We start from the raw sequence: 12,301 nt of genomic DNA on the forward strand, positions 1-12,301 counted from the left end.
CATTTTTTAAAGCTCTGGAAATTTGTGATTGCATCTGGAATAGATTAGAGAATTTATAAGCCTGATAAATGTGTAGAAATAGGCTGTGTGGTACAATGGTATGTTTAAATGTATAGCTTTACAGAAAATTTCTAGTGTTCATTGTACCTACGAATATTTAGCTCATTAATTCCTCAGTAATGTTACTTGAGAAGAAAGTGCTAGAGTTAAGCAAATTTGAGCACTATTGGGTTAAGTAGATTTTTTTTCCCTCAGAGTGTCAGATACACAAACAAACATTGTGAATCTCTAGCAGTGTTTCCCCAGCTTATTGGATCACAGAATCTTCTTTAGGGAGCATGATAACAATAGCAGTGATAATAATGGGTAACATTTATTGAAGCGCTTTTCTGAACACTTTTTGTGTATTTACTTATTATCCTCACAACGACTCAGTGAGGTATGGGAATAATACAGATGAGTAAGTTAGACTCATAGAGTAAAATAATTTGCCTAAGTTTAGGCAGGTGGTAAGTGGTAGAGCTAGGATTTAAACCCAGTCTTTCTGGTTAAAAAGCACCTGTTACTTAGTGATTATGAAACCTGCCTATTTATACTTAGGAAAACACTGCAATATTTCAAGTTTTTACAATGTAGTTGTTACCTTTAACAACCGTGCTTTGACCTAAAATATATTTCTAATTTAAGTAAACATTTTTAAGGGAAGCAGAAAGAATTAGTATTGGTTGAGTCTATACTATGCGTCAGGCACTGTGCTGGCTCTGTTTTGCATACATTTGTTTATCTTACAACATCCCTTTGAACCTGTTAACTAAATCGCATAGCTAGTTAGTGAGAGAACAAGGTCTCAAACAATAATCTATTTGAACTCATAAATTTGAAGCCTGTGTATCAGAAAACATAGGCCAGACCTTTCCATATTCATAATGCATTGTATAGTATAGTGATAATTTGTCTTCTGGGAGAGAGCGCCAATAATCTCAAAGTTGTAAGACTTCTTATTCTTATCTCTTAACTTGTTTCATGCACTTTCTAGTTTTGGGATTCTCGGAAATTTAGAATGGAAAGTGATGGTGACATTTTTACTTGCATGACTGAGTATGAATTTAAAACTAAACTGTTACTACCTGACAGTGGTTTGCTTTAATTTAAATATTTAATCTATGTAATCCTTTTTCTGTCTTTTTGTAGCCTAAGTTTCCATGTAAAGAATGGGACCCAAATTTACCATCATTGTGTCTTCCAAATCCTGAATATTTGGCTCCTGAATACATACTTTCTGTGAGCTGTGAAACAGCCAGTGATATGTACTCTTTAGGAACTGTCATGTATGCTGTATTTAATAAAGGGAAAGCTGTATTTGAAGTTAACAAGCAAGATATTTACAAGAGTTTCAGTAGACAGTTGGATCAGGTATGTGCCTTTAAACATTTGCTTGCATTAAAAATGTATTAAGTGTTTGGTTTTTTTCCAAAATATGTTCAGAAAATTCTCTAAACTGAGATGAGTGTCTCATATTTTAAGTTTTCATAAAGTCAACTTAACAAAAGTAATTCTTAGGATTAATATTTGTTACTACAACTTTAATCATGGCATTTATTTACTAGAGTGAAAATTGAAATATAGTCTAAAGTACTGGGTGTTTTGTTTTAGGAATAGAGACAATTTCAGGTATTACAGATGTGTTTTAATTATCTTGCAACAGTAGAATTAGCCATTTGTTCAATCTAAAAATATATTTTTTAGTAAATTTCAAAAAGTTTTCTTTTTTAAAAAAAAATTTATTTGTTATTTATTTTTGGCTGCATTGGGTCTTCGTTGCTGCGCGTGGGTTTTCTCTAGTTGGTGGCGAGCGGGGGCTACTCTTCGTTGCGGTACGCGGGCTTCCCATTGTGGTGGCTTCTCTTGTTTCAGAGCACGGGCTCTAGGCGCACGGGCTTCAGTAGTTGTGGCACTCAGGCTCAGTAGTTGTGGCTCGTGGGCTGTAGAGCGCAGGCTCAGTAGTTGTGGTGCACGGGCTTAGTTGCTCCATGGCATGTGAGATCTTCCTGGACCAGGACTCGAACCCGTGTCCCCTGCATTGGTAGGTGGATTCTTAACCACTGCGCCACCAGGGGAGTCCCTCAAAAAGTTTTCTTAAATGGACTATTGACAGTATAAATGTGTATCTTTTGAATATTTTATATTCATATTTAACATTATTACTCTTTTGAAGTTGAGTCGTTTAGGATCTAGTTCACTTACAAATATACCTGAGGAAGTCCGTGAGCATGTAAAACTACTGTTAAATGTAACTCCAACTGTAAGACCAGATGCAGATCAAATGACAAAGGTGAGTGCATATGAATTCCTGCCTTAGATGGAGGGACAAAAAATGAGTTAAAGTTGATTAAATGCATCTGAAGATTTAATCAGATATAGTCCCCAGATAACATCTGTATTCTTGAATGTATTAAATATTCATCTTCTTTTAATCTTAAAGAGTTAAACAATTTATGCAGGTAAGTGCTCTGATATAAAGTTTAAGATTTCAAATAAAGAGACCTAATAGTTACAGTTAGGCATGCAGAAGTTCTGGACACCCCAAGAATTCATAGCCCTCAAATTCACTCATATAACCAATGGATTTTAATGAATGGTACTGTTTATGCCCTCAAGATATTTTACTTAATCTTTTAATATTTTACTAGTTATGTAAAGAAAATGTTACTGTGCAGCTAACTCACAGGTACTGATTCTGAAAAACTGACCTTGAAAAGAAAAATAATTTATTACTTTCTTATTCTGATTTTTATAACTAGAATTTTTATTAAGTGGTCTTTAGCATTTTGCTAAATGTTTCTGAATATTTTTTCACCATAATGTGTCAGTTTCAGATATGAGAAGCACTTTAATACTTATCAGAATAATTCTGTTTCTCTGTTTTTAGATTCCCTTCTTTGATGATGTTGGTGCAGTAACACTGCAGTATTTTGATACCTTATTCCAAAGAGATAACCTTCAGAAATCACAGTTTTTCAAAGGACTGCCAAAGGTTCTGCCAAAACTGCCCAAGGTTTGTTGTTGATCAGTTTGTTATTATAGTCAGGAGTATAGAATTTAAAATTTACTTTGACTTACTATAATAACCCTTCCAAAAAAAAAAAAAATGTAACTTTTGCCAGAGGTACATAAATGAGTATAAAAGGCTACAGACTGAAGTCACAAAAGTTTAGTGGACCTTTTTTGTGTGGTCCAAAAATTATTAAATAGTGTAAAAAATTAGAAGGATACCACCTATGCAAAAGCAGCACTTGGACATTAAACATCAGAAGAAAAGTCCGTAAACTGTCATTGTGGAAATCACTGCCTCACTAGCAATTATACTGCTGTATTGATACTATTCTCTCCAATTCCTTTACTCTCCCTTTCTGGCTTATTAAATCGTGAGGATAATATGGTCTAAAAATATTAGTGAATGCTAAAGAAGCCATTGGCTGGAAAACTAGTAATTCCTTTGCAGAAATATCTCCAGTGTTGAATCTATCAGATATTCATTGGTTATGCACTGTTTGTCTAGCCCTTTACTTAGATGCTGTGGAGAATAAATGGGAAACAAAATACTGTCCTTGCTTTCAAGGGCTTTACAGTAAGTGTAGATAGGGTTAACATGCATGAAACAACAATTAACAATGTGTGGTATGAATCATAAGTAATGAAGAAATTAAGAGGAGAACTGTATTAGTGAAACTAATTGGGGAAGATTTCCTAAAGGAAGGGTAATCATATGTCCCCCTTTATCTGTAATGTTCCCAAGTTATGTCTTTTGTCCTGGCATAATTAGCAATAGCACCCTATTTTACTCTCAAAAGTGTCCCAGTTTCAACTATAAATTATATAGTCACCTTACCCAAAGGGGTTGGAGATTTTAGACTCTTAACTTCAATGTTAATACTAAAGACCTGATATAAAGATTAGTTTTATGAAAACATTTTTTGCCTTTCAGCGTGTCATTGTGCAGAGAATTTTGCCTTGTTTGACTTCAGAATTTGTAAACCCTGACATGGTACCTTTTGTTTTGCCCAATGTTCTACTCATTGCTGAAGAATGTACCAAAGAAGAATATGTCAAGTTAATTCTACCTGAACTTGGCCCTGTCTTTAGACAGCAGGAGCCAATCCAGGTATGTATGTAGATATTTTTTTCCCTGTTTATCTAGTTAGTCAATGATAACTATCATTGAAAAGAAAAGGAAAGGATATTTGACTTTTTAAAAATTGAGGTAAGTATGAGAGACTTTCTTTTCCATTAGTCAGAAGCTATTTTGCATATGTTTGAAGTGAACCATTCCTAAAATTATAATTGAACTTTGCAAATAAATGTCTATAGCTCTCCACAGGTTGCTGTCTCAGAAAACAAATTGTAATGAGATTTTGCATGTGTTATATTGTTCCCATTGCCTTATTGAAAGTTATAGGTTTAGGAAAATAAATATTTATTTTTCTCCTGCACTTTTAAGTATTTCTGGTTTTTTGTTTTGTTATTAAGAGTCTTTAATTTGTAGATGGTTTATGCCAGTTGTTTCTCTTTATTTTATTGCTAATAAATAGTTTCACCAAAAGAGGAGAAATGCTTCCAGCACCATGGAAGTAATATGTGTGTGTGTGTATTGTTAAGGGAAAATTTAATTAGTCTCTGATATAGACTCTATTAAAATATTTATTTGCCAGATTCAAGGTAGACTTGGATTTAAGAGAGCAGTAAGGTCACATACCTGGGTTAGAATCTTGCCTTCTTTATCTCCTTGGACAAGTCGTTACTCTCTTAAAGTTTCTATTTTGCTCATTTCTGAAATGTGAAAAGGGTTGTTGAAATTAAATGAAATTTTCTGGCACATGGTAAATATTATTAAGTTTCTGCTACTCCATGGCAAGAGCTTATTGTTAAACCATTGATTACCTGATTTAATGGTTTTATGACAGACTGTTTGTGGTCCTTCCATTGAAAGGAGGGGAACAGAAGGAAGTCTGTGGTAGTAAGACAGGAGTTCCCCTGCTTAAGGAAAGGGCAGGTGAGAGAACTGTAGGCTTCGAAGCAGAGTTCTCCAAACATGGTCAAGGTGTCAGGAGGGAAAGGAGTGGAGTCCCATGTTCACTAAGCTATGCATCAGATAGGATCCTAAGGAACCTATCATCTGAGCTCTTATTTGCCTTCATTCTTTGTATTTTTTTCCCGTAGTAGTAGTAGTAGTAGTAGTAGTAGTAGTAGTAGTAGTAGTAATCTAGCTAAAAATCCCTTCTGAAAAATTTTAACTGAGCCTTGACAAAACTAAGTATTCTGCATGGATAGAAGGGATAGTTTGTTCCTTATTACTTACGTATGTGGTGGCAAACAAATGATCAGGGACAATTGAAAATGTTTCTAGAATTTTTCCTGACAGTCCTTTTCATTTCTGTACCTTTTCTTCTCTTGAACTTCATAGAAGCTGAGTGATGGAATTTACTTCTTTGGGACCTCTGACTTTGCTGCTCTCAGGCTTTTATTTTTTTACCCGGTAGCTTTGCAGGTAGTTGGTACTTGTGGGTGAGTGATGTATTACTGAAGATATGTGAGAGTTAGGAAATTAGTCTTTATTTAAATGTTTAAACTGAGAGCAGATGTTAAATATAGTGCTTCTAGAAACATAAGAGACTTGATTTATATGTTTTTGTCTTCCATGCCTTCAGGCTAGCAACATGGTGAGTGTCAAAATACATAACTTATTCTTTTGAAGCTACTTTAAATTTTGGCATGTATAAAGTGTCATAAAGATTCTAGACTTCAATACATTGTTCCCCTTTTCTACACAGATTTTGTTAATTTTCCTCCAAAAAATGGATTTGCTACTAACCAAAACTCCTCCTGATGAGATAAAGAACAGTGTCCTGCCAATGGTTTACAGAGCCCTAGAGGCTCCTTCCATTCAGATCCAGGTATAATATTCAATTTTTTTCCTTTAATGATGATTCTGATTCTTAAAGCAAAAGAAAGAAGTAAAGTACATTTTAAGTTTGTCATAATTTTTTTAATATAAAGCTCAATAGTATTTATTAATCCATTGAATTGCATGATGTATACTACTACTAGTGTGTTCACTCCTAACTAATTTGAAGAATCAATTGATGAATACCTGTATTAATAAAGTAAAATGATTTGTTGCTTTTACTTATCAGTAATGTACTATTATAGAAGGTTTGATTTGTTGTAGTTTGGATTGCTGTATACCTTCTTCCTAAATGAGTAATTAATATATGAATGAAAATGACAAAGATGTATGTGCCTTTTTCTTATGAAAGCGTTAAGTAGGTACTTCTCATACTCATAATTTTCTTTCATGTTTGGTAACTCAGTCTTCTATTCAGAAATGTTGTTCCTTTTGCATTAAAGTTAATTTGTATAGCAGGTAGGTAGAAAAGTAAATAGTAATTTAGTGTGACCATCCCTAATGCATTTATAGTCATGCTTTTGTGTTACAAAAGTGCTGTTAAAACATCACATACTTTGCCAAACTTTTAGTTCTGTAAGTTTGCTACTAAAATTTTGGTTCTATGGGTTATCTGGAAAAAAATTTTTGGATTGCTATTAAAAGTATAATTTAGTTTGAGCTTTTTTTTCTCACTTTGGAAAATAAATACTTATGTTAAGAACATCTCACTGCATAAAAAGGTGTCATATTTAAAAGTTTATGGTCTCTTCACCAGTGCAAAAGTTCTAGTAAAGAAAAACAAAGAATTTTACTTTTTATAAGTTATTGACCAAAGCTTTTTTAAAAAAAAAAATGTGAACCTAATACCACACATATAAGGTCACTTGTTTGACTCATTTCAGTCCTTATCTAAGTTTTCTTTTATTCCAAGTTGTGAAGTTGATGTTAAAAATTTTCCTTACAACGTCATCTCTTGCTGCCTTTGTCCAAATGACGTGGAATGATTGGGGAAGGTACTTACTATTACTTTTAAGTGCTTTCCAAAGGAATTGTGAATTATAGCTTCTTGAAACATTCCCACAGGCCCTGTGTAGTCAACCTTGTTTTATATTCAGTGAAATTAGGGAGGAGAGGGAGGATCGAGTGATGTGAAAGGTCATTTTTCTTCCTAAGGGGGTTAGTTTGGCCAGCAAGTATTTTATTAAAATAGTTAATATATAATTCAAATTGAGTTGTGCACTTTGCCAAGTTTTAGAAACTAGCATTTCTGATATCATTCAATATAAGTGTTTAGTCACCAGTCCAGTTAACTAGTATCAACATTGCTTGGTAAGAGTCTGATAAAGTTAAAGCCTATCTAAGCTTTGGGAGAGAGAGCAAGAGCAGGAAACAAAAATCTTTTCCTCAAGCTTCATGCGAGTTAGAAGGCTAGGAAGTAACTTCTGAGATTCATTTTTGGAATGGTATTTTTAAACTGAAGTTTGATTAGAACTATTTAAGAGGCTAGAGAGAGTTTAGAAAAGCATTTGGAAAAGTAGAAGATGGTTTACAAAAGTTTTAGGGTCATTAGAGGGATTAATAGAAATGTATATGAGAACCAGTTTTTAAAATTATTTACCTTTAAATAAACGTAGAATTTGTTTTCATTCTCCCCTCCCCACCACCAGTTACAGAGAAAGTAGAAAATAATAGGCAGAAGTTCCTGAGAATATGCTAATTGGACTTCCTTTTGTTTGTTTTGTTTTTTTCCATCTCCTGTTCTTAGGTTCTTTACTCTGTCTCCTCCTATGGTTCTCGCCTCCTCTAGCTAAGTGATTTAGACATAATTTAAGATTTCCCTCTGTAACCTACTGCTAGATTATATGGCATAGTGCGTGTGTGCAGTCAGTCTCTCTCTCTCTGTCACTCTGATATCAATTAAGGGCTGAACTTCCCTGTTCCCCTCTGGTAGCAGGAGCACAGTATCTCACTGACTGCTCATCCTTGCTCATTCTCTACCATCTGTGGAAAATAGTCCCTTAAATGTAGTTTGTATTTATTATCCTCAAGTTATATCACCTACTTAATTATTATACTTCTGAATAGATATTAATATTAACTCTTTTCTTTCTTTCTGCCTTTTGGAAGTCTGGGGATAAGTTAAAGTAAATAAAATACTTGCCAGTATACTGATAACAGATTTTTAGTAGTTGATTCATTTCTATCTGCTAACCCAACATGAATGTCTTTAAGTTTACCAAATATCGTCAATAACTCCCTCCCTGATATACATTTATACCCCCATTTTCTTCAGTAATCTCTTTTTTGCTTTCCTACAAGGATCATTCTGCCTTATAAGGTATCTGAGATTAGGTTCTTCAGCCAGTTAGTTCTCAAGCCATTTCCTGTTCTTTTTTTATCTCATTTAATCCTCCATCATCCCCCCTTTCTTCTGTTATCCTTGGAGTTCCCAGTTCCAGTCATTTACACTATGGCGTGGCATTAAGTTAACAAGAATGTTTTAAATAACTTTTGCTGTTTCTGTCATTTATATTTGCTTTAGTTTCAGAATTTAGAAATAGTTAAAAATATAAAGGAAATTAAAATCCTCTGTCAGAGATGCCCACAGTTAACATTCCCAGATATATCCTTCCAGTTTTTTTCCCTAAGCCTGTAGACAGATTTAAAAAATGGGATTATATAATAGTATCTTATTGCATTTTATCCTTGATACTGTTAAACAGTCTTTGAAAATATATTTTAAAATGTTTGTATTATATCCATCATATGGATCTATGTAACAGCTAAGAAATTCCTTATTTAAGAGGAATAGTTTTACGTGACTTTGTACTTGATTTTCCCTTGTTGTGAAAGATAGCAAAACTTAGATGTTACTTTTTTTTTTTAGATGTTCCTATTTTTAAAAATAAATGAAGAATTAATTGTGTTATCAGGGAAAGAAACTAGGAATGCGATCAGGGAATTTTGGTATATATGCTAGTTGTATGACATAGCGTGAATTTGAGCAAGGTCTTCTGAGCCTGTTTCCTCATCTGTAAAATTCAAAATTGATAATAAGTATTTTTCTTTCAAACAGTTGTTGAAAAGATCAAATGATATACCATACATAAAAGTTTATTTCAAGCTATGTGACAAATTAGCCATGCAAATGCAAAATGTTTTTTAGTATGTGAGAGAGTCTTTCTCTAAGATTGATCCGATTTATTTTCTTAATAGGAACTCTGTCTAAACATCATTCCAACCTTTGCAAATCTTATAGACTACCCATCCATGAAAAATGCCTTGATACCAAGAATTAAAAATGCATGTCTACAAACGTCTTCCCTCGCTGTAAGTAATCGCATATTAATTTTTGTTTTTCTTTCACTTCTCATTGGCTTAAATAATTTTCTTATTGTTTAATAACCCTTTTGTAGTTTGTTCATATATTTTGTCATGGCTATAAGTAGCCTATATATAGTACTATGAAAGTGAGCAATAGCTGTAGTTTTCCCTGATATATAATTTTATAGTATTCCATCCCTGACATTACTCCCTGTCCCCTAACTTTGAGTGCGTCAGTAGAAAATTTGAGTAATTTTTTTCTTAATCCTTTTCTGCTTTAAGCCACAGTTTATTTTTTTTTCCATCTTTCTTGCAGAAATGTGCTTTTTGCTTTTTTTACCAACTAATTGTTTTCTGCTTTTCTTAGTTTACTTTTTTTCTTTTTAAAAAATAGTTTTATTGATATTATGATCCTGACTAAAAGTATTCTATCTTAACAAATTCTAGCTAAAAAAGTAGGATGTGAAATATTTATCAAAATAGTCAAGATAATATAGATATCACAATTGATAGAATTGTGATAAAAGAGCTCCTAAATATCAGGTTTTAGTAACTGTATTAAAGATATATTTAGAAATACAAAACTTTATGTAGGACAAATATACTTTTCACATGTTGTTAAAATATTTAGTTTAAGAATGACTTGAACCTGAATTAGAGGAAAATATTGGAAGCCCAGTAAAATTAATCACTTGGTGGGAAAATTTAGTCCTTTTTTGTAATTCAAATGACCCCAAGGAAATATTCTTAGCAAACAAATGTGTAATAAAGCTTTTCAAATCCTAATTACTTTATTTAAAAAGATATAAAATTAAAATCATTCCTTACCTTTAGCTACCTAGTATCCTGGCAAAGCAATCAAAGATTCTTTCTGAAACAAGTCAGGGGAATTTATAAATATGTGAATTTTCTATATTAATAAAGGACGAGAGCTTTTAAACCTACTTTTATTCTTGAGGTTTTAACATATACCTATATGAAGATTATACTCATACTTAAAATATTTTGGTCTAGATTGCAAAGACTTTAAATGACTAATTCAGTTTACCTCTTTTAATAGGTACGTGTAAATTCATTAGTGTGCTTAGGAAAGATTTTGGAATACTTGGATAAGTGGTTTGTACTTGATGATATTCTGCCGTTCTTACAACAAATTCCATCCAAGGAACCTGCGGTCCTCATGGGAATTTTAGGTAGCTGAAAACTTAATGTCATTTGATGCTACTTTGTTTTACAATTATGCAAGTAAACTTTTCAATCTATAAAACCATTTTGTACTCTTTTCATGTATATAGCATTCAGTAACTGAAGAATGATGGGGTAAATGCCATGATATAACTTTTCTTTGTGTTAATTTTAGCAAAAGCGGTAGTACTTGACATTTATAAAGGAATAAGATATTTGGGAATCCTGGCTTCACAGATATCATGATAGCATGTAGTTTTCTCTGTAAAATGGTACTCAATAAGAGAGGCAAGCAAAACTACTTGAAATGCTGATACCAGTCTTAATAGTAATACCTGATGTTTATTTGGTACCTGATTTGTAACAGGCACTGTGCTGAGTCTTTTCTCTGCATTACCTTATTTTGTCCTCTCCAAAATCCAATGAGATAGATACTGTTATTTCTGTTTTACGGTAAGGAAACTGAGGCTCAGAGGAGTGAAGTAAGTTATTCAAGGTTATACAGCTGATAACTGGTAGAGCTGGTTTTTAATTTAGATATGTTTAAGTCTGAACAAATATTTTTCACTGCTAAGTGATGTGCCGATGAAGCATTATTGGCCTTACAGCACATTCTATCCTATCAGCATAATTACAAGTCACTCTGTAAAAAAAACTCTGAAATTGCTTATAAATAGTTAAAGCCCAATCTGGAAATGTTCAGGGTCTGCTGTACTAATAGAGATAGACCTAGCTGTGGAATCACAGAAACATTAACAAGTTACTAAACTTGAAGTTCTTTGTTAGTTTTGAAGAAAAACTATGTTATTCAGCCATGTATCTTTAATACCTACTCTAGTGCCTGATTTATAGAAAGCCCTCAGTAAATATTTGTAGGAATGGTCAGTAAGTAATCTGTTGTGGACCTCTGTAGAAATAGAACTTTTGGGATATGGTATGAAACTCTTGAGCTCAAAGAAGTTAGTCTTCTTGAGAAGGAGTTTGACGTAGTGGAAAGAGCCCTAACCCCAGTCCTGGCTATGCCAGTTCCTCGAGTGACTTTGAAAAGTTTCTTCATCTATCAAATGAGGATAAAAATAATATCATTATAGGAGTTTTGTGAGAATCAGTGAGACCAACTGAAGGGAAAGTAATGAGCATAGTGCCCTGCAAATAAGCATTTAATGGGCACTCAAAGTTATTCTTTGAGTATGTAAGTGAAGTGTGCATTAACAGCAGAATAACAGCAGATGGTGTGTTCTAAAGCTCTGGATTCTATCTATACAAAACACTTATAACACAAAAGCATTCAGAGAATGAGGAGCAAACGTGCTCAGTTTACCAAATGAAGGCTTTGTGCAATAGGTGTATCAAGCAGGGTCCTGAAAGTTGAGTAAATAGGTAAGACAACAGGGAAGGACTGTGTGGAGTTGACTTAAATTACTAAAGTTCAGAGATGTTGAGTCTGATTGGTTAAAGAAGTGAATAAAGTTATAGGACCTATACTTAGACACTTTAAATAGATGTCTCAAGTTTGAATGAGATGTCTGAAATATATGTTTACTTGTGTTCAGAATAGAGAGACATTCTGTAGCCTTTCTGCTGCACTGTAAGAACTGTATCTCGTTCTGATAGACTTTTAATTTTATACTATCATTAAATGTGTTCTTAAAACCAAAAGAATACAGGATAAATGTGTCATGGTATGTTAAATCTAAACTGACAGTAAAGCTGAAATCATTCTGATCCATATATAAGAGCATCCTTCTTCTAAGCATTGATAAGGAAAAATTTGTAACTACACTGATTATCAAGAGATTTCATATAGATACACTGTTTTTCTGATTTCTATTGATTTGTGGTACTGAA

The 12,301-nt window shown here is 33.2% G+C and overlaps 1 protein-coding gene across 2 annotated transcripts in view; it reads left to right on the forward strand.

The window, feature by feature from the left end:
* Positions 1 to 12,301, forward strand: part of SCYL2 (SCY1 like pseudokinase 2) — a 56,538-nt gene that overhangs the window by 33,839 nt on the left and 10,398 nt on the right. For both annotated transcript variants that reach the window (XM_059936741.1, XM_059936742.1), the window contains exons 6-12: positions 1,192 to 1,413; positions 2,216 to 2,332; positions 2,930 to 3,055; positions 3,986 to 4,162; positions 5,829 to 5,951; positions 9,161 to 9,274; positions 10,329 to 10,461. In XM_059936741.1, coding sequence (XP_059792724.1) covers positions 1,192 to 1,413; positions 2,216 to 2,332; positions 2,930 to 3,055; positions 3,986 to 4,162; positions 5,829 to 5,951; positions 9,161 to 9,274; positions 10,329 to 10,461 — 1,012 coding nt within the window. The remainder of the gene's footprint in view (positions 1 to 1,191; positions 1,414 to 2,215; positions 2,333 to 2,929; positions 3,056 to 3,985; positions 4,163 to 5,828; positions 5,952 to 9,160; positions 9,275 to 10,328; positions 10,462 to 12,301) is intronic.

This window comes from Balaenoptera ricei, chromosome 10, assembly GCF_028023285.1.
Source record: "Balaenoptera ricei isolate mBalRic1 chromosome 10, mBalRic1.hap2, whole genome shotgun sequence".
Classification (NCBI taxonomy): domain Eukaryota; kingdom Metazoa; phylum Chordata; class Mammalia; order Artiodactyla; family Balaenopteridae; genus Balaenoptera; species Balaenoptera ricei.